The sequence below is a fragment of the Gobio gobio genome, assembly GCF_949357685.1.
Source record: "Gobio gobio genome assembly, chromosome: 7".
In the NCBI taxonomy this organism is placed as follows: domain Eukaryota; kingdom Metazoa; phylum Chordata; class Actinopteri; order Cypriniformes; family Gobionidae; genus Gobio; species Gobio gobio.
The window spans coordinates 39,015,637-39,037,990 of NC_137103.1; the positions used below are offsets into that span (position 1 = coordinate 39,015,637).

The window sequence follows — 22,354 nt, forward strand, 5'->3', positions numbered from 1 at the left end:
ATCGAATAGCAATTTTGCATCCTGTTTGTTAACTCAAATCAAATTCAGAATTGAGGTTTCATTTAAAATGCCTTCTCAACTCAATTCTGAATGGCACACAACCCTGTCATACAGTTATAAGGCCCTTGGCAACTATTCAAGAAAACCTTTTGAGTTTGAAATAACTTGATTTTCAGTAAGTACTACACTACATTACTGCTTTTAAGTGCTGAATAATAAATGACTAGCCACTGCTATTATACTTTTCAGAAAATTATTTACTTCATTTTCCATTTCAACACACCATTTTTAATACATTTAAAGAACACAATGAAATGCCAAGCTTTTATTAGTGCAGTGAATTAAGTTAATACTCTGAAAACTCAATTTCAGTTTTTTTTTTTTAACTGATGAGGTTTCCTTAACATGGCAAGTTAAATTGAAAAGTTTTCAAAATTGAAAAAAATCATAGAGCTACATTTAGTTCACATTTAATTTTTCAAAGACAGAGAGTGCCCTCTGCTGGATATTCCCCAGAATACCATTTAACACTGTCAGGCAGATGCATGTTTGATTAGTAATGTCTGTCAATTCTTTCACAGTCTTGTTTTGCAAATCACTACAAATCACAGCAATAAACAGCCAACTAATTTTTCATGTATGCAGTCTGATACAGATTCTATATGAGTGATGAGCTCTATGTAGTGAACATGAAGATACTGATGTACTGGTGTACTTTTACTTCCCGCTGAGCTTCAGGACGTCTTTCACCATAGCACCAATCCCATCAAAAATTAAGTGCAACTTTGTTTCACACATGAATGCAGGTGTAGTCACCACCTTATTCTTCTGGTCCACATGCGATTCGTAAGGATGGAAGGTCAAGGTTAATTCAGAAAAACAAAGCTTTCATTACATTAATGAGATGTAAATTAATAAGAAAAGTCAAAATTATGAGGAGAAGAGAAGAGAAGAGAAGAGAAGAGAAGAGAAGAGAAGAGAAGAGAAGAGAAGAGAAGAGAAGAGAAGAGAAGAGAAGAGAAGAGAAGAGAAGAGAAGAGAAGAGATCTGTACAGGTAGGATATGGTGACTTCTTTAACCGTATGTTTGGCTCCCAGTGCAGTGATGGCTTGTGTAGTACCAGCATATGGCCACTTCCCACCTTCCTCCTCCTCATGACCCACAGTCACATCCACACCAGGGAGAACCTTTGCCGCCAACACTGGAGATATACAGCACAACCTGGTGACCAGAAGACAAGGAGTCAGAGCTTTAAAAAGTCAGATTTGATTGACAAATATCTTTTTATTTCAAATCACTTCATAAATCTTAGGCCCTGTCCCAAATGGAACCCTAAGATCTTTCAGTCTTCCTCCAATCCATACTTAACGTGACATTATTCCACTTTGACTGTCGGGTAGAAGCTTGCTGTGGAGCTCATGTCAACAAAAGTGTGCAACAAGGGCACGTATCAGCTGCAAAGGGGGCACTCGCAAGCATCCTTCTGAAACCTAAAATTCAAAATGGGACACCCTACAGTCTTGTGGACAAATAAGTACATGCAGTGGCCATTGTAAGACCACAAGTGCACAAAGTGTGCCATTTGGAACAGGCCCTTATTTCAGAGCACTTGAAGTTACTGACTTAAAATGCATTCCTTATTTAGTTAAATTTTAATAATCTTGCCTGGGAATGTAATCTGGTTGTTTTGTTTTTTTACCTATAAGGTTATAAATCAATTTAAACAGTGCAGATGCCCTTTAAAAAAAATGTTAGGCCTTTTTATGGTCCAGACCTCAAGAACATAAATTGGTGGTCTTAAGTGGTCTATATCCCCCTTATTTTTAATGTAAAAATAAAAGCAGACACAGCCATTTGTAAATTGAATGTTTCTGGCCGTTGGTGACATCCGCTTTCAGTTATTTTTAGCTGTACAAAACAGAACACTGGTTTGTAGCGTGAATAGTTTTACCATTTACAGCACTTTGTTATTCATCTATAGTGGCTAATGAATCTGAAGTCTCACATTCAGAGGAAATAGCTTACTTCTACGTAGTAAAATAAGGTGTATATAGGGAATAATTTATAACCACTTACCCAATTGGCTTTCTTGCTTTATGGAAGTCTTTTAAAACCCGCTCCACTTCCTTATTCACTTTACAGTCCTTCCCATCAACAGCAAATGTTGACCTGATGATGGCAAAGATGCAGAAGACAATATACAGAGAGATGAGGACTAAAACAGAAATGTCAGTGGTTAATTAAAATATATCTAAATGCAAACAATGTTTATCAAAAAGTTTAGCATTGGTTTTATCTTTAATATTTTCTTTAAAAGACCAGTCCAGTCTATCACATTTAGTCAGCACTCACAGGTTTTTAGCTGCACCGAAACCACCAGGGAAGATGACCGCATCATGATTACTGGCACTCAGTTTTGCCAGGTCAGTGATGTTGCCCCTTGCGATACGCGCTGATTCTGATAAGACGTTTCTATATAAAAAGAAAAGTTGAGCAAGTTGGATTAATAATATGTTGTTTATGACATTTCATACCACTTGAACTCATAAAGTAACAAAAACACTAAAGTGTCCAGTTTTGTTAAGGTATATAATGGACTGTTTTGACAGTGCAATCATTACACAGAATTTCTGAAAGGGCACTTCACCTCGACTCTGTCTCCACAGGCTGACCTTTGCTGTGGTCGATCACATGCATCTGAGACACATCGGGAGCAAACATCTGAACCTCTGCACCTCCCCGACTTAGATGCACAAGGATTCTACATACACAAACATACAGCATAAACATTCACGCAAAAGAAAGTAGTTCAACCAATCGCTCTGATGCAGAAAGACATATTTGAATTTCATTGAAAAAAAAAAATCTGAAACAGGACATTGTGACATATTTACAGTAGTAGAGAAGTCCTAAAGGAGGTGTGTCCAATCCTACTCCTGGTCCTGCAGAGTTTACCTCCTCCAACCCACATTAAACATAACAGAACCAGCTTTTTTTTTTTTACTAGGCATACTAGAAACTTCTAGGTTTGTTGAGGGCTAAAGACTGACAGTGGCCCTTCACTACCAAGTCTGGACACCCCTGTCCTAAAATCAAACTTAGCATGAAACCCATGCAAGAAGATACCTTCAATGCAATTACCTTGTTGGTTGCCTGTCCCTTATAGAACTAGATATTTCTGTGAATCCGTAACTCAAGAAAGAAAAATAGTATAGAGACATAAAAATGTGTAAATTACTCACGCTGATGCCTCATGGATTTCAGTGCCATCATAAACACCACATCCAGACAACACCTAATGAATAAAAGTTAGAACTCAGAACTCTTGTCGGCATGTGTTTTGGGACGAGCTGGAGAGCAGTAAACAAAAACACATTAAACGCCTTCCGGTTTACATCAATTGATAGGTCAACGCTCATCCGGGTTAATGACACTGACGGGCCGTCGTGACGGCTGGCTGTACTTTCATGTCACCGCGGACTCTAATCGTTCGCTTTTATTGCCTGCATTACAAACGCCACTGGCGCCATCTTGCGTCTCGTTTATCGATTAATGAAGGTTAAATTATAACTTTAATATTCCTGTAATATTGTTGCTGTGTTCGCCCTCCTTTAACCTGAGATAATGACCGCCTGACAGTGACTATTTTCTGGTAACGTTAGCCTAACGTCACTGATTTCTACGGTTTTATGCAAATTACCAGACTTACACAGGTGACATTACGCCTCTCTACCAAAACTGAGAATTAACTACTTTCAGTAGCTACACAGATAAACCCCCACTGAAAATGCAGAACATGTTCATGAAATCTATTAGTTTCACACAATACACAGGTTGCTCTAATATGGGACACTGAAACGTGTAGCTATTTTGACATTATAGAGCGCCAACAACACTCACGTACAACATTCGTTTGGGTCTACTACTACTACTTACAACAGCGACTTTTGCGCCACTGAAGTTTGAAGATGCATGAAACTGGGCAGCAGCCGCATATCTGAAGTGCGCCGTGCGGAACAGCGAGCGCAGAGCAAACATGGTGCGGAGTGAGGAGGACATGGAGGAGTGCGCTGGGCTGCCGCTGAAGAACCACTGCCTTCTTCGGACTTACTGACGGATGGGAAACAACATAGAAACATACCGCCACCTACAGTTTACTGTGCCAATCCACGGTCTAGGTCTTGCAAATGTGCTGCATCACAGAGATTATGAATAACAATAATATGACAATATAACTACATAAATAAGCATAACTTTGAATATAAAATGCTAAATGTATGCTTATTTGTGAGTTTAAACTAGTTTTAAAAACTACCAACCTTTCACCATTTTTTTATTTTAAAGTGCATTCTTAGCTATAAATCACACATTACAAAATATTACAAATACCAAAAGTGCAATCCAAATCTTTTGCCAAGTGACAATTTCCCTTTAAAGGTGTACTTCACTTCCATTTATCAAAGAACAGCATTATAACATCTTGAGTAAATGTTTGAAGTTATTACTATATGTGGTTCTTGTTATTATTAACTTAAATATTGAATTGGGGATCACTTAATGAACAATTAGGAAACTGGATGCACACATCCATATAAGTGTAAAACAAACTGTGGAACAGTTTCCAAAAGACGTCCACAATTTCTACAAACACCATCTTAAAGGGATAGTTCATGCAAAAATGAAAATTATGTCATCATTTAGTTATGCTCAAGTTGTTCCAAACCTGTATACATTTCTTTGTTCTTCTGAACACAAAGGAATATATTTGGAAGAATGTTTGTAACCAATGGTTGCCGAGATCTGTTTGGTTACAAACATTCTTCCAAATATCTTCCTTTGTGTTCAGCAGAACAAAGAAATGTATACAGGTTTGGAACAACTTGAGGGTAAGTAAATGATAACAGATATTTTCATTTTTCACTATCCATTTAACTAATGTGTGGTAAACTGTCCGTACATGAACAAAATAAACTCCAATAACATCCCATTGCAACCCTTAGCAAAACATCTGGGATTGGTGTAGCAAAAATACACTAATGAACAACAGAAACTTGATTATACAGAATGCACAAACTTGGACAGGACTTTGCCTGCACTCTTCAGGCGCTCCAGTCGCTCTTTCAATTCTCTCCTTTTACGTGCAACACCAGAATCTTCTCGGAGCAGCATTTCTGGATTGTTCCCTCCAATCATGGCAAACATTGCATTCTGAAGCTGAGAGATGTACTGGTCCAGCATGTGCTACTGGACTATCAGTGGAACTTGATTAGCCAGACGGTCAGAAGTAATCTACAAATACATACAAAATACATTCAAATTCATTCTAAACCATAACGAGCAAAATCAATATTTATTTCAAGACTCTGCCACAAATAATTTAACCTCTCTTTGCATATGTGACAGAAGAAGGTGATGCGTTTTTGATGTTAAAATATTTCTGCTATCCCAGGATAGAAGGCAACTACAAGAAAACCAACCATACTTTTTTGGAAAGCAATTATTATTAGTGTAACTGCTCAGTGTAAATAGTGGCAAAAAGATTACACACAGGGATTAAAGAACAAAGATTCCTAAATCTTCAGGTATGTGGACAGATGCATAAATGTTTCAAATGATTACCGTAAAATAGGCAGTGAGATGCTGTGCCATCTCGCGTACATCTGCATTGACGAACAGCCTTTGCCCAGGAGCTGTAACACTTTGTTTTTGTTTTACAGTGTCAAGCTGATTGCTGTAGATACCGTCTTGGGAGTAGACAATCCTCTCCATCTTAAACTGAGAATGTATTTTCTCCTCAGCTTTCTGAAACTGCTCATCGAGAAAATCCTCAATTGGATCTTTGGTGGGCCTTAATAGGTGAGAGAAGGCCTTGAAATAAGAGCAAGCAATGCAGTTCACACAGGAGTGAACAATGTCTGTAAATAAAGGACACAAGAAAACAGAGCAGCCAATCAGAGGAGGACACATCATAGTATATGAATGCATGATACCTGTCACTAATTTTATGCATTTGAATTTATTTTTTTGCATTCAACACTGCAAACCATCTTGAAATACTGCCATTCACCTGTGACATCTTTGAGCAGCTTTAAAGCAGGTGCCTCCAGCTCCCCAATGTGTTTCTTGAATTTCAGTGTCTGAAATTTAGCTAAGAATGGAAAGGAATTTCTCTCATCAACAAGCGGGAAATTGGATATTTAAAAAACCCGGGCTGGAGTACGAAATGAGTGATGATGACGATATGTAGGTAGCGCCAGAGCCAGCGCGAGTGTTATATGCAGGGGCGTAAATCACGGGGGGGATGGGGGGGGGACAGGCCCCGGGCCACCGTCGTTTTCATTTTTATAGTAATAAAATAATTTTGTTTAGTTAGAGAACAGACAACAATTAAAACAAAGTTTTCACGGTATTTATTTTTTCACGGTTTCAAAGCGAAATGTAAAAGTGCCTATTTAACTCCTTAAGCTTCATGAGCGCGTGCACGGGTTGAGGGAGTGTGTCATTGTACTGTTTTCTTGCAGTGTTTTTTTTTTTTTTTCATTAAGAAAAAGTGCTAATGAACCCATAATTCAAGCAACCCGCCCTCGAATTGGCGCTAATTCTAAACCTAAAGTATATGCGGGCGGCCGCTCCGCCAGATCTGTGTTGGGTTTTGCTCAATATGATAATAAGTGGCAGATCAGAGGGCTTGCTGCAGTTGAATATCTATAAGATCTGAATATAGTATAAAATATGTGGAGGATGCAAGATAATTTAATAATCATAATATGACTGCGTGGTGAACCTTACTCATATTTAAACAACTGTCGCTTTGTGTTGTTGGTCAGATAAAATGACAGAGAAAAGAAAAACGGACATTAGATCATTTTTCAGTGCACCAAAACGCCAAATAAGCACAAAATGTTTTTTTTTTTAATTTTTTGTGGTACACATATCCTTACAAGTACAACTGTTAAATGAACAACTGTTAGATGAAATTTACGCCCCTGGTTATATGGCCAAGCAAATATGGTGAGACATTTTTATATGTGTTCGGATCAGGTTAAGATGAACCTTTTTAGTGCTTACTGTAGGCTACTTCCTTTTATACTGCTCCCTTGTGGTAAAGTGAGCTTATGTAAACTTCAGGTTACCGCATACAGATTGTATGAGGATTATATAGCCTAGAAAAACCCGAGGTAGAGTAAGGCAAGTAATTTATTTTGTATGTCAAGAGTAAAAACATTTATGGCTTTAACAAGGAATTTGACGTATACATTTATTTGTCGACTGGATAATTCACAGAACGTTATTATTATGCTGTTGTCTACTCCTAAGCAAAGTGTGGTGCAATATAAATCATCTATGAGAAAGTACTGGTATAATTGTCTCTTAAATGTTTTGTACTGTTTGTAGTTGTTGTTTAGTGTTGGTTGTTGTATGTCTCTACTCTAATGGACATTGAGTCTGGAAATACAAGTTGAAAATTTAATTATATGTTAAAATGTGAATATGATTAGACTGAAAAAAAGTGTTTTATTGTAAGTAACAGTTTAAGAAGGAACAGGAAGGAACCGTAAACAGTTTAAAAAGAACATCCATCCATCCATCGTCCAAACAATTGCCCTCTGTAGGGTCCTGGGGATACTGGGGCCTATTCCAGTGTTTTAGACCGCAGACAGGAGAAAGACCCTGGACATATTGTCCATCACAGGTAAAGAGATCAAAAAAGCAACTTGTTAAAGGCCTGTCCATACCACAAGTCTATATTTCCAGATATAAATGTCTTGCATGAAAACACACCCCAAATATCAAAGGAAAGTTCTAAATCAAACTAAATGTATATTTTTTCATAGGGACAAATGAGTCTTTCATTTACAATCATCATAGAACACAGTATCATGACTGCAGTAAATTATGTCAAATGATTCATGTTATTAATGTGGCTCCAGATTCATGTGAAAAATTATAAGGTCAATTATATTAGATTGTTTGCAAAACAACAACATATTCACAAACAGTATGGATTATTCACAATAAGACCAGAAACATGCAATAAGAAAATTGATAATAAACAATGTAACTTTCCACTATAATGTGGATTTTGAGGTGGAAGGCCGGGAAACACCCTGGACGAATCGCCAGTCCACACACACAAACACAGACATACACACATTTACACCAGCACTTACGGGCAATTTACTGTCTCCAGTTGACCTGATCTGCACTCCACACAGAAAAGCCTCCTGGCTCAGCCAAGAGTCGAAACAAGAAGCTTCTTGCTGTGAGGCGACAGTGCTACCCATAATTATGCAGAATACACAAATTTGGACAGGACTTTGCCTGCACTCTTCAGGCGCTCCAGTCGCTCTTTCAGATCTTTTCTTTTACCCGCAACACCAGAATCTTCTCGGAGCAGCATTTCTGGATTGTTCCCTCCAATCATGGCAAGCATTGCATTCTGAATCTGAGAGATGTACTGGTCCAGCATGTGGTACTGGACTATCAGTGGCACTTGATTAGCCAGACGATTACAGGTGATCTACAAATACATACAAAGTAAAAAATATAACTATAGCACAAATCAATATTTGTCACAAGAATTTGCCACACTTGTCCTTGGTTATGTAAAAGATTAACTACAATTCTTTATTCTTTTAAGATGATATTTGTTCTGTTATTTTTACCTTCTATCCCACATTAATGTAAAGGATTAGTTAAACACGGCAAGCTGTGGTAGTATGCTGTCTAGAAGAAAACTGACTAGTTAGCAAGGGAATGAGTGGTTGAAGTATTTATAATTTAGAAACAATCATTGTTTTTTGCAGTTCTGTTAGGTGCCGCAAGTATACAGAGTATACACTTCAGCCTATAAAGAACAAAGATTACTTAAGGTATACAAACCGTTAAATAGGAGGTGAGATGGTGTGCCATTTCACGTACATCTGCACTGGCAAACTGTAATGATAGCCCACAATCTTTTGAGGATTTCAGTTTAACATTTTTTAACTGGTGACTGTAGAGACTGTCTTGGGCGTAGACAATCCTCTCCATCTTAAATTGAGACTGTATTTTCTCTTCAGCTCTCTGAAACTGCTCATTGACAAAATCTTCAATTGGATCTTTTGCAGCCCTCAACAGGTGAGGGAAGGCGTTAAAATGAGAGTTAACAATACGGTCCACACAGGAGTGAACAATCTCTGTAAATAAAAGAGATGAGAAAGCAGAGGAGTTTATCAGAGGAGGTACACAAAAAAAATAGAATAATAAAAAAAAAAAATTGGCATTGATTTTATGCATTTGTATGATTCTCTCAATCTTTTTGAACAAAAGTTGTTTCTTGTACAGCAGTAAAAAATCACATCTAAGTATATTAACATGTATGGGAAAATTTTAAATTGAGGGCATTGTAAACCATCAAACATTATGGTGCCATTCACCCGTGACATCTTTTAGCAGCTTTAAAGCAGGTGCCTCCAGCTCCCCAATGTGTTTCTTGACAATGTTTTCAAAAGTTCTATAATTCACAAATCCAGGAAGCTCCTTTCCTCTTCGAGTCCTAACATACTCTTGTACCTCATCTCTGAGGGTTTCCTCCGCTTGAGAGAAAAGACAGGAAAAAAGAAAGAATATAACCATTGGTGTATTAGACTTCCCTGCAATATGAGGTAAATCATGTTTGAGTATGTTTGCATTTATACCAAAAAAATGGAAAGGACATAATTCTGAGAGAATTGTCTGTTATTGCCCTTTCTATAAAACCCATCAGTGTAAATACGTCACATAAAATCTCTCTTTACGCTGACGATATTTTCAAATATTTCACACAGACATACACACATTTACACCTGCACTTATGGGCAATTTACTGTCTCCAGTGTATGTGTGTTTTGGGAATGCCTTATGGTGGTACCATTCTGGACTTTTGTATGTGCTGTTCTTTCTGATATTCTACACCTGGAGATAACCCAGGACACCCTTGCTCTTTCTACATTTAGATGATTCTACACTCCAGCTAAATGCTCATCATACAGCTGCCAAAAAATACTATTTTAAAGCTATGAACAGAATCATCTACTTCTACAACTGTCACTTGGCTTTCTTACTTCAGAGACACTGCATTGCTAAAAGGTGCTACTGCTAAGCTCAACTCTGCACATTGTTGGGGGTAACACATTCCAAGTAACGCAAGTTATGCAATCAGATTACGTAACTAAAGAAAAGTAACACATTACTTTTATATTTACAACAAAATATCAGTTACTTTTTCAAATAAGTACTTTATTTTCCCATTTATTGACTGACACCTCTCCTGTTCCCATGTTGAGAGAAATCAGGGCTGCGTTCAGCCCCAACAAAACGTTACAAAACGTTTTTTAAATGTAAACGGTGCTGCGTTGAACACCCTGTTCTGATGACGCAAGTGTTGCAACTATGGCAGCTGAGAAGGCTTCTTTTTGAAGAATTTTCGGAGCCTGATGAAATCGATATAAATACATGCAATCACTGCCCTTGCCGTCCAGAATAAAAGAGAACATCCCCATCCCATTTAATTAACTTTTTTATCTCCTGGTAATCAATTCTAATTTAAATCATTTCATTTCCAGTTCTTACTTTTTAATACCTTGTATTTTCTTTCTCATTTTTATGTAAAGCACTTATTTCCATTGTGTATGCAATTTGGTATATAAATAAACTTGCCTTGCAATGAAGCTTAAAGAGCACCTATCATGGAATTTTGAAATTTACCTTTCATGTAGTGTGTAACATAGATCTAAGTGAACAAAAACATCCTGCAAAGTTTGAAATATGACAGTGCACCATATATATAGTTATTTTCTTTCAAAAGTAAGAGTCGACTCTGAGTCATTTTTAAGAATCGTTAGAACCGAAGGTTTTTCTCTGACTATGACGTCAACTTGTCAAGTTATTTGAATACGCCCACTTATTGCGCTCCAAGACGCCAGTGAAAACTAGAAAACATCATGGCGACGAGACGCTGTGTTCTGAAGTGCGACTCAAAAGCAAATTTTTTTCATCTGCCCAAGGATGAGCATTTGAAGACTAAGTGGCTTGAAGACAAACCATACATTGTCGCGATTGTGTGTTTATTAATCTTCAAATGTCTCTATTTGCATGTTTCGCGATCTCAGCAAGCTTTTATTATGGACTTCTATTATGGCACATGGTATCTTCTTCGTCTGTCTGTACCATATATGGACTACATGTGCACAGAGCGCCCTCCGGCTGCCAGTATGAATTGAAAACAACACATAAGAGACTCAATCGCTCATGATTAGGCTAAATCTGCGCATTTTGAGGAAGTATTGAATAAAAAATACTCCTCTGTTTAGAAATTTGACACTATTTGAATCTATCAATATTTCTCCTCATCTGCACACTTTTGAACTAAAAGCCCTGAGGGATGTTGATTTGTCGCGAGTCTTCGTGAGGAGAATAGAGGAGTTTTTTTATGAATGAGATCAGCTGAGGCTCATGTTACAATCAAACGGTACCGAGGTGGTTTTCATATTCATAACTCCTGACACATATTAACAAATTACTGTCACTATAAGACTTTGATGGGCGTTCCGTTTCCGAAAATATCTGCACAGCCTATACCAATCACAACTGACTGGGTCATCGGACCAATCACCGCAGATTAGCGTCACGTAAAGGCGGGGTTTTGAAAAGTGAATCACTAAAGGAATCATTTGAGAATCGCAGTCAAAACAGGTAAAAATAAATGCATATTATAAGAAAACTAAAGTCTTTTTTGTTATTGCATGCATGCAAAACTGTTGTTGGGGACTTCTAAAACAATATTTGGAACATTTTAAATGCCATAATAGGTGCTCTTTAAAATATAAACAACTAGCTACATCATCATGTTGATATGCTATATTTGTACTATAAAACTCTTACGACAATCATGTCTTCTAATACCTTCAATTGTTGCGTATACTGAGCTTATACTTCACTTAGACCCATTGTGTGAGCTGTCTCTTTAATACCGTGTGGTTTATATACATGTTGCTGCTGATTGGGCTGGTATTTTTGACACACCCACCAAACGAGATAAAACGCATCTCAAACCTGTTGCACACCGTTTCCAGGAAACATGACGTTCAACCGGAAACCGTAGCAAAACGTTGCGCACCGGTTTGAGCTTTGAACGTGCCCCAGGAGCAAGCAAGGGGGTAGCCCAGCCCCCTGAAACCGTACCTTCCATAGGCGTGGCCATTACTAACCAAGCCATCACCTGCTGTTAGCATCCCATTGACTCCCATTCATTTTGGCCTCACTTTGACAGTGAATATCTTTACATCTGAGGCGTTTAAAGACTCCATTCGTCCATTGTTTATTTCTAAACAAACACGACAATGTATAAAAGGCTCCATTACCTTGTATCTTACAATATCGCCCCATTGAAGCTGTTTTTGTAAAATATAGGCTAGCGATTGCGTCATAACCACACGACTGTGTCGCGCTGTTTAGCAAATTACTGTATAGACCCGAGGAGAAGCTCGTATGCAATCTTTTACTGTCCATGAGGCAATCGGGGGGACGTGTAGGCATAAACGCAGATAGAGATGTTGCAGATCCTGCTTCATTCATCAAAAGTTGCTCCTGCTCACCCTCTCTGTCTCTGCAAGATTCGGTGATTCAGATTTCACTTTGCACAACTACTAGAAGACTTGCCACTGTCAGACAGGTTGCTCACGTCACATCTACGTCATAAAGCTCAAGGCCTGTACACACCGGGACGAATATCGCGCGCGCTTATCGCCAGCGTTTTTCGTGCCGTTTTTCGGCGCGTCTTGAGTGTTCACACCCAAGCGATTTTCACTGGCTCTGCGCCGAGTGAACGTGCACATTCAGTCGATGCGCTCCCGGTACACAAGATGGTGCTGCGGCACTTTAAGCCTCTGACACTCGCTTGTCACACAGAAGGAGAAGAGAGACAGTATTTACGTGCTTGCCAAAACCACAGACATATTATGTATATGGACAAAACCATTCACACACTTTTTGCTAACTGGCAAGCAGCATTAGCAGTTCATCTTCTTCTTTGTCTACTTACTACTTCTTCGTCGTATCAATGTGTGCTCGGCAAGACCGTTTTGTGCTTGAGCGCCACCAAGTCGTGTTTTACTGTCACTTCAGCAGCTCCAGGCACGTGAACAAAAGCGCTGATCTCATTGGTCGGACAGTTTTTTACGCGCCGCGTCAAAATAAAAAAACGAACCCGAGGCGTTTTTTTAAAAATGACGCTTTTACACCTGGCGTTTTGCGCGTCGGTGTGAACACTCACATTGGCGCCCATTGTTTAGTCCTGAGGCGTTAAACGTCGGCGATAAACGCGTGCGAAAATCGTCCCGGTGTGAACAGGCCTTCAGTCTGAGGCTGCGCAGTACGCTCAGCCATCAGGAAGTGATTGCTTCTATCTGACTTCAATTCTCTCCGTTGAAGTCCATGGGGTCGCTCTGTCCATTTCTTTTACTGTCTATGGGAGCAAGTGCAGAGGCGTTGTGTTTCAGCACGGCTGAAAGATTTGTTTGATCTGCGCCCTCTACTGTACTGGCATGAATCTGCATTTCCTTTAACCTGAGGCTTATTCATTTCAGTTTAGGTGTGAAGAGGCCTTTACATTGACCCAAAATAGTACAAGCAAACCCAGCCCAGGTGAGTAAAGTAAAGTAACACATTACTTTCCATAAAAAGTAACTAAGTAATGCAGTAAAAAGTAAAGTAGTTACTTTTTTAGGGAGTAATGCAATATTGTAACATTTCTTTTAAAAGTAACTTTCCCCAACACTGAATGTGCAAAGGAAAGGACTATTCAGAGCTGGGCAAAAATCGCTGAAATGATGTTGGATAAATTAAAGCCCGGATTTCCTTAGCATGCTTATTTGACTTCCCCAATTACATGTATTTCCATGTGGACAGTTCTCATGAAATCTGATTGTGTATAGTTCATTGGAGTTTTGATTTACGTTCCTTATATGGTTGAATTTTGAAATAAAAAAAATCTGAAAAAGTAGCTTAAAAAAGGGCTGAATTGCACAAAGCAACCATCAGTAATACTATCTCATCCTAGAAACAAAAGTTTGCATAAAATCTCTACTTGTTGTTGCATCCCACAATATTTGCAGTACATCACTGGATGCAGGATCATTTTAAATCAGAGTTAATGCTATAATGTTAATGCAACAGTTCTATTAAACTCACTCTTAATGGATTTGGTATCCAGGACGAGTTTCCAGTTTGCAAATTCCTCCCTGATTTTGGTGAAGACCCTTTTGTCTGAATATTTTAGATCTTCTTCTGCCCTCTTTACTCCTTCAATGGCATCATTGAGCTGGCGAATTTTCTGAAGAGCACAAAAATTTCATAAAATATTTCAAATTAAATCCATGTAAAAAAAATTGCTGGGGTGGAACATGCAATTAATATGTCCAGCTTAGGGTGAAGTCATTAACAATAATGAAGGACAAATATTATGAAATTTCATAGAAAACTCAGAAGTCTAGCTGGATGGTGCCGGTGAGTGTACATTAATGGAAAATAATAGAGTGTAGGACGCTCTGTGGCATTCACCAGATGTGTCCAGACATTTTTTTTACCGTAATCAAAAAATTGTTCTTCTCTTGTTCATCAGTAGGAACTCCATCTCCCAGTGCTCTAAGATCCTCAGTCGTCTTCTCTAATTTCTTCTCAAGTTGTTTCTGCAACTGTGGCAGTGTTTTCTAAAAGGGAAAAAATAAGATGGAAATGGAGACATTAGAATACAAAAAAACTCTAGAATTCTGAAATTTGACTTTAATTTACTTTTAATTTTTTTTATATATATATACTCTGTATTGTCAATGTTTCTGCTGTCTGTCATGTAACTTTGCATACGTACAGTAATGTGTTCGACCAATTCTTTCGTGAGTCGTTCCGCAAGAAGGGGTATTGTAGCTTTTCCTTCTTCAAGAAGAGACCTGAAGGGAAAGAATGACTTTCAATAGTAACAAGGAATTTAAGGGCAACTAGATCATTTGCATAATTCATTTGTGTCAAGAAAAAGACCATTTTTAAAATGCCACTCAAAAATGTCCCTAGTACCTGTGACAGACTGCACTGAAATGTGTCAAGTGCCCTAAACATTGTAAACTGCAAAACAAAAGTCCACCTCTGAGGATGTACCTCAACAATAGTGTTATTGTTGCTAAACAAAAGCATTTTATTGGTAAAAAGAAAAAAAAAACATTTGACTGGTATTAATTTCCCCTGATTATAGGCTAGTTTCAGACTGCATACAGAGAAGAGCTGAAAATGTGCTTTAGGCTATCTTATAAAATAAAAAATGAGATGAGGCTTAGGCAAGTATGTTTATAAGAATTTTTGACCATACTTCTAGAAGAAGTGCATTTGTGAGGTCAGGCACTGATGTTGGACGAGAAGGCCTGGCTCGCAGTCTCCGCTCTAATTCTTCCCAAAGGTGATCTATGGGCAGTGTTGGGGGTAACGAGTTACAAAATAACAGTAACGATATTACTTTTTTGGGTAACGAAGTAAAGTAACGCATTACACTAAAAATATTGGTAACTACACTACTTTACTAGACTATAGGAACGCGCTTTCCTGCGTTACTCAAGCCGTGTTTGCCTGTGTGTAAAGATCCGATATGTTTAAGTGCTGCGTGCACGGTTGCCATAGAGCAGTGTTTCCCAACCGAGGTGCCGTCTGACAAGAGCAGGAGTGCCGTGTAAAAGTCCTTCAAATTCTCTCTTTGTAAACTTTGTTCAATGCATATAGTGCTGCAGTATGTTCGAATACCAGTCATTTTCGCCGTCATCACAAATGAGAAGTTGCGCGCGCTGTGAGAATATTTTGTCTATGTGCACTCATCCGAAAGCGCGCACACGTCTCACAGTGCGCAAATATTGAGTTCTCTTTCAAGTTTTGCTCTTGAACGGACAAACTCACACAAAAACTATGTCAACATGCCCATCTTGATGAGTATCCTAGCAGACATAGTCTGTATATGCCTTAAAACGACGCATATCCGAGCATAGGTCCAAGATTAGGTCTTAAAGGGGCAGTATTATTAGGTCTAAAGGGGCAGTTTTATTAGGTCTAAAAGGGGCAGTTTTATTAGGTTTTAAAGGGGCAGTAGCCTTTACTGCTGTCTGTTTAATGTCAAACAACAAAAGACAAGGACATCATCACTGCTCTTGATTGAATAGATTTTGTAAATTTAATAGGATTAATGTTTAATTTATACAGTCAAATATGCAATATTATTTTACATTTGATTTCTGTACCTGAAAACTAATGTTAGACGTACCTGAAAAACCTGAAAAGCATTGTTTATTTTATTAGTGTCTTTGCTCAATAGTATTTATTTGTGCTGCTGCTTGTATTTAAATTATTTGTTCTTATTATTTTCTTTATCTTTATTTGACAGTAGTCCTTTTTGTTTGTTTGGGGAAACTGCCATAGAACCATGATGTTTGTCCATATATCTACACGGTAAATTAAGAAATGGGAAAGTAAAGTAATAAGTAGTGTAGTTACTTTTCAAATACAGTAAATAGTAAAGTAATCTCATTACAATTTACAGATGTAACTAGTAACTAATTACTTTTTTTGAGTAACTACCCCAACACTGTCTATGGGGTTGAGGTTAGGACTCCGTGCAGGCCAGTCAAGTTCCTCCACACCAAACTCACTCATCCATGTCTTTATGGACCTTGCTTTGTGCACTGGTATGTAGTCATGTTGGAAAAGGAAGGGACCATCCCCAAACTGTTCCCACAAAGTTGGGAGTATGAAATTGTCCAAAATGTCTTAGTATGCTGAAGTATTAAGAGTTCCTTTCACTGGAACTAAGGGGGCAAGCCCAACACCTGAAAAACAACCCCCACACCATAATCCCCCTTCCACCAAACTTTACACTTGGCACAATGCAGTCAGGCAAGTACCGTTCTCTTGGCAACCGCCAAACCCAGATTCGTCCATCGAATTGCCAGACAGAGAAGCGTGATTCATCACTCCAGTGGCGTGCAGTGGCGACGTGTGCACTGTTACCCCTTTTCCACCAAGGCAGTGCTGGTGCTGGGCCGGAGCCAGAGCTTAGTTTCAAATCGGTTCTTTGTCTTTCCACACCATCTCCGAACCAGGAAAAGTGGTTCTTAAGTAGCACCAAAACATTGCTGGTCTAGAAGTAAGAACCGCTTGCGTCAGGGGCTGGGGACATGGTTACCGTGACCAACAAGACGAACACAAACAAACTTGTGACCGCCATTTTTGAAATAGCAGCTAATGGAGTTAATAGCAGCTCGATTGTAATCTCCGTCTACACAAATCACGGTGAGCTGCACGAATGCGTTGGATTTGCTGTGTTTTGATGCCGATGTAGGATCGTAAAGCCATGTGCATCAATAGTAACACAACGTTTGCCATTGTTGATAGAAGGCTTGTTTGAGATGCATCAGTGCTGTGCAGACCGATCGCCGTATGACATCAAAGAGAGCATACGACTCCTTATGCTTTTGAATCGCTCATGCGTTATTTTGATATCATGCGTGGACCGGTCTGCGCAGTGTCGATGCATCTCGAACAAGCCTGGTGTGTTTCAGTATTTGTGTTTCCCGCTGCCTCGCTAGCGTTGCTGAGAAAGATGAGACGTATACAGTGACGTACGACCTGGCTCTGTGGTGGCTCTCTAGCATGTGGAAAGGCAAACCGGTTCTTAGAAGGCTCGTCAGTCGAACCAACTCCGAACTAGCATTAACACTGGCTCTGAACAAGCACCCGGTTCATTCTGGAGGAAAAGGGGTATGTGTGCCACAGCATATGCTGGCCCGCTCTGTGATTTTACTTGGCCTACCACTTGCTGTTGTTCCCGATTGTTTCCACTTTGTTATAATACCACTAACAGGAAATTTCATGAATGGACTTATTGCACAGGTGGCAACCTATCACGGTACCACACTTGAATTCTCTGAGCTCCTGAGAGCGACCCATTCTTTCACAAATGTTTGTAGAAGCAGTCTGCATGCCTAGGTGCTTGATTTTATACACCTTTGGCCATGGAAGTGATAGGAACACCTGAATTTAATGATTTAGAGGGGAGGTCACAATACTTTTGGCAATATAGTGTATCTCACAAACATCTTGCCTACATTTTTTCAGTCTACTGTTTTTCTTACATAGACATGAAATGGTTTGTGCTACACATTCTGAGAGAACATTCTGCAAATTTTGATAACCAAATTATTTCTTGCCTGAAATGAGAATGTTCAGCGAAAAAACGCCTTTCTTTTTCCAGCGCTTTGACTAGATCAAGCTTATCATTGATGTCTTGCTGGCCTCTGCACTTTACAATCATGTAGCCCTTCTTCAGTGGTATCACTTGATTATTGACTGTTCTGATCACTGTATCCTCCATGCCTTTGTCCACTAAGTCTGGTTTAGTCAGAATACCTGAAAATACAAATATGAAGATTTATTTTATTTCTATTATTTCACAAAGCGAGATAAACTATAATACAAGACTCTACTTCACATATTCAGTGAGTAGCCTATTTGAAATGCTACGTACCCAGGGTCCGTTGACCGGTTAAATCTACTTTAGATGCCATCTGCAGTGCCTCAGTCGTGGCGATGTCCATGTTTGCAGGCACCACAACCAAGCTGATGGTTTCTTGTTTTTTAATGAACTTTTCAATTAGATCTTTTATCTGTTATAGAAAACCAAAAATTACTGAATGCAGTACTGTAAGGATCATTTCTGCTAGAATATACTGTATACTGATACCTTTCGAAATAATTATTTTTAAACTAAAGATTTGTTAACCCTTATGTGGTGTTTGTGGTCTGTTTAGTACCTTGTTGATGTTTCCCTCATTAAAAAAAGCATTGTTCACTTCATCTTAGTGCCATGAGATTTTTTTGACTTTTGTTACATTCCCAAATCAAGAAAAGTTGAGACATTTTGTAAGTAAAATGCAATAAAATCAAGAACCTGTGATTTGTTCATTTTCTTTCAACTTTATTTAACTGACAAAAGTACAAAGAAAAGATTTCCAATGTTTTTATTAAACGACTTAATTGTATTTTGTAAATATAAAAATAAATTATATTTACAAAATGTAATGAAGTCCGAGGAGAAAGTGTCAATACTCAGGTGATGGAGACCTCTGGTGGAATTACCACCGTAATTGAACCTAGTTCAATTCCTATTACAATAGCCTGCATCATGATTCCTGTTTTTTAGTATTTATATTTACCTAAGCATTTATATTTTTACTGAGGAACCATATTTTTAGTATGTATGGCATAATTGTTTGAGGAACTGTTTAAAGGAGCTGCTATCCAAAATGCATTTCTGCACATTTCCATATGGAAATTGTGTCTTACTTGTTTCTCAATGTCTTTGGGCTGGTTGCCAGTGGCAACTCTAGCAATGCCTGGCAGATCAATGAGAGTGAGGTCAGGAACATCACTGGACTGGATCTCCAGAGTGATCATCTCATGACTGATCCCTTCTCCCTTTCCAGCCAATACTATCTGAGCTACAAAACAATACACAAAACAATACACAATGTCACAATCATCCCACAGAAGACAAAACAGTTCATTCAACAAGTCTAAATACAAAGCAGTCAATTTCTTAAACTGTTTAATAAAACACTTCAGTGTGTGTACAGACCATGTAAGACAGCGTCCTCTATTTCTGATGGGTCTTTTAGTTTCTTTGTTTGTTTGTCATATGACAGCAATCCATGCCACTGATGCCCGTTTTTGTCCTTTGAAAGTTTCTTCAGTTTCAATACCAGAGGACAGCGTGTCACAATACCTGTGTTGAAAATACTAGATGGTCAGCTTAAAAGTAGGGTAGGCAATTTCAGAGATGCTAGCAATAGCAATTTAGCTTTAAAAACATTAGATCCCATCCTCCTTCAGAGCATCTCCAAAGCCACGCCTCCTTCAAAACACATGAAGCACACAGCCAGAGTCTGCAAAGCTTCACAAGACGCTGTTAAATTACTTAAGCTCTCAAAACACATAACATTACAATAATAATTAACATAAACAATTTACAGAGCTCTTACATGTACCACCTGACTGCTGCATTAATTTTGGTGTTGATTGTGTTGACATAGAAACACATAAATCAGAGTCTAAGGACGTAAACAGAGTAGAACGTCATGGGTTGCCATGACGTTGCCTCGTAATTATGATTACAACATGGCGTGAAGGCAGCACAAGTTCGTTGTTTTGGTTCAGAATGAACTGTAAAAGTCGGCTGCAGTTTGTTTGTGGCGCTCTGTGACTGTCTACAACTCTGCATAGCCTTACAGAACTGACCGAATGTTTTGGTCCTGAGACTTCCACAGAAGATATATGTACATGTTTTAATAGTTAGACCACTTCTATTATTGATTGCTAATAGGATGTGAAAAGAGTTTTAACCGGTATAACAAAAAGTGTTTATAAAAAAAACTGCCTACCCTACCTTTAACAACACATTATTCAGACTAAGAATAAATAAGGAAAGAGCAAACAGGTGTTTCCAGTCTGCTTTGTAATGTATTGTGCTATTACCTATTCCCCTAGGCAGTGCCACTCCAGACAGGGCTTCCAACACAGAACTCTTTCCTGAGCTCTGGTCACCTATGACAGCAATAGCTGGCAGGTTCAGGTCCTTTTCCACACCCAATGACCTGAGAGAGTCCACTAGATCAATGCATGGGCGCACCTTCTCTTCATAGTGCTGGTTCAGACCACTACTCTTTCCCTTTGAAGAACTGCTTAGAGACATGTCTGAACTCTGTCTGCAAAATATGACAAAAAGAGCCAGTTCTCAGTTAGATCAGTGGCATTGACCAAATGGCAACCAATCAGACAAGTGACCTATCAGTTTTGAAACTTCAAAATAATTATTTGAATTTGAAACAAAAATAAACATAGACTAGTCTAATTAAAACTTGATCATCTTATTAAACCATGACATTACCATTTCTGCACATTACAGCGGCGCCTGGTAATTTATGATAACCATTTTGTAAGCTTTATGTTCTAATCACTAAACACATCAGGCACACTGTTGACAGAATTCTAATGTTCCAGCATTATTCAGCCTGAGGGTGGCAGACCGTGACACTCTACTGATGATTGACAGACATTATTCTCTTCCGCGTGCAGGGAGTGGAATGTTGAAAGGAAAGAACAGGCTGAACGCTGTGAACGCGTATCATTAGGCCTACGTGTTTTCATCTTGACATCACACCAATTCATCTTGAATAACATGACGACCAATTAGATTTGAGTGACACGTTTACAGTAGCCTACGTCAAGTTTGCTTACAACCAGAATAATTATTCGACGATAATTAAATGTAAGGGCACACATAGGCTATAGAAACAGTCTCAATGGCTTTTCTATAGCCTACATGATTGAAATAGGGCCTATATGCACAGTGATGCGTGAAGTCAAATTTAACAAGAACGCTTAAATGACTTATTGGCTATATGTAAATATTTTGGAACAAACTTAAAAACAAAAAAAGCGCTGAAAACATGTAGGCCTAATGCTTTTAAACACTGGAATTTATTAATTTTTTTCTTCTTTTTTTCATTTCTTGGCAGCTAATATTAATGTGATAATGTGAGTTTGTATAGCCTACCCCTTGTTCTTGTGGCATTGAATACAGTTTTTTTTTTTAATATAACGCTTTGAGCGTAAAGAGGAAAGTCGCTCCACTCCGTTCCAGAATAACAAATTATGTTTTTTAAATTAAGTTTTCTCATTAGAGAGAGAGAGAGAGAGAGAGAGAGAGAGAGAGAGAGAGAGAGAGAGAGAGAGAGAGAGAGAGAGTGAGAGAGAGAGAATCTAATATATAATAGAGTTTATGTGAAAAGGAAGCAAGCAACTACTCACAGTTCACCAGCGGCGCCTCTGTGATGTGAGATGCGCTGTGAGTAGTGATGGGACATCTGAAGCGAGGCTCCGGAGCTTGTGTCGAGCAAAAAGGGGCGTTCCAGATGAAGCCCTGATTCGAGGCTTGTATCGTTTCCGTGAAAATCACGTGACGATGACAAACGAGGCCTCGGTTTCTGTTGAATACGTCATTGCTTCATTCTGAGTATCGCTTCCGGATAAAAGTGGTTCGAAACCTCGCGCCTCTTGTGGGGTTTGCAGTAGGCGTTTGCATTGGTGTTGAGGTGTTGGTTGTACGTAGTAGCGAGTAGTAGCGTGTTTGTAGTAGCATAGTTATTATTATATATCATAGCTTGTATTATATATTATATTACATTATACTTAGTTTAGTAGATTATTAGAGTAAATTAGTTCAGTAGATTATTAGAGTAAATTAGCC

The 22,354-nt window shown here is 38.6% G+C and overlaps 2 protein-coding genes across 5 annotated transcripts; both read right to left on the reverse strand.

Annotated features, from left to right (window-relative positions):
- Window positions 1-238: 238 nt before the first annotated feature.
- On the reverse strand, window positions 239-4,326 carry gatd3 (glutamine amidotransferase class 1 domain containing 3). The gene is made up of 7 exons (XM_079820839.1): window positions 3,937-4,326; window positions 3,243-3,295; window positions 2,648-2,761; window positions 2,353-2,472; window positions 2,077-2,169; window positions 1,065-1,221; window positions 239-846 (listed from the first exon to the last, which is right to left on the reverse strand). Exons 1-7 carry the CDS (start codon window positions 4,057-4,059, stop codon window positions 718-720), a joined length of 789 nt encoding a protein of 262 aa, XP_079676965.1. The 5' UTR covers window positions 4,060-4,326; the 3' UTR covers window positions 239-717.
- Window positions 4,318-22,076, reverse strand: LOC307128831 (interferon-induced GTP-binding protein Mx-like). 4 transcript variants are annotated; one of them, XR_013816813.1, is made up of 14 exons: window positions 21,916-22,076; window positions 20,581-20,810; window positions 19,685-19,831; window positions 19,393-19,547; window positions 18,575-18,713; window positions 18,258-18,456; window positions 14,888-14,966; window positions 14,607-14,729; window positions 14,212-14,353; window positions 9,420-9,578; window positions 8,884-9,179; window positions 8,172-8,521; window positions 5,620-5,915; window positions 4,318-5,289 (listed from the first exon to the last, which is right to left on the reverse strand). XR_013816813.1 is itself a non-coding variant. In XM_079820837.1 (12 exons), exons 1-12 carry the CDS (start codon window positions 21,969-21,971, stop codon window positions 8,288-8,290), a joined length of 1,959 nt encoding a protein of 652 aa, XP_079676963.1. In that variant the 5' UTR covers window positions 21,972-22,076; the 3' UTR covers window positions 6,539-8,287. The 4 variants fall into 4 exon arrangements, 2 of the variants coding, with proteins under 2 accessions (XP_079676963.1, XP_079676964.1); XR_013816814.1 differs by having other exon boundaries at window positions 20,581-20,806; window positions 21,916-22,009; XM_079820837.1 differs by lacking the exons at window positions 4,318-5,289; window positions 5,620-5,915 and having other exon boundaries at window positions 6,539-8,521.
- Between the last annotated feature and the right edge of the window lie 278 nt (window positions 22,077-22,354).

Bases quoted from the DNA above. Each gene is read 5' to 3' on its own strand.
- gatd3 (XM_079820839.1), bottom strand. From the start codon at position 4,059: ATGTCCTCCTCACTCCGCACCATGTTTGCTCTGCGCTCGCTGTTCCGC. The intron at 3,296-3,936 runs GTAAGTAGTAGT...TTTATTCATTAG, and splicing joins GTGGCGCAAAAGTCGCTGTT to GTGTTGTCTGGATGTGGTGT. The intron at 2,170-2,352 runs GTGAGTGCTGAC...TGCCATCATCAG, and splicing joins TTCGGTGCAGCTAAAAACCT to GTCAACATTTGCTGTTGATG.
- LOC307128831 (XM_079820837.1), bottom strand. From the start codon at position 21,971: ATGTCCCATCACTACTCACAGCGCATCTCACATCACAGAGGCGCCGCT. The intron at 19,832-20,580 runs GTAATAGCACAA...TTTTCAACACAG, and splicing joins GGCACTGCCTAGGGGAATAG to GTATTGTGACACGCTGTCCT. The intron at 18,714-19,392 runs GTAAGACACAAT...TTTCTATAACAG, and splicing joins CCAAAGACATTGAGAAACAA to ATAAAAGATCTAATTGAAAA.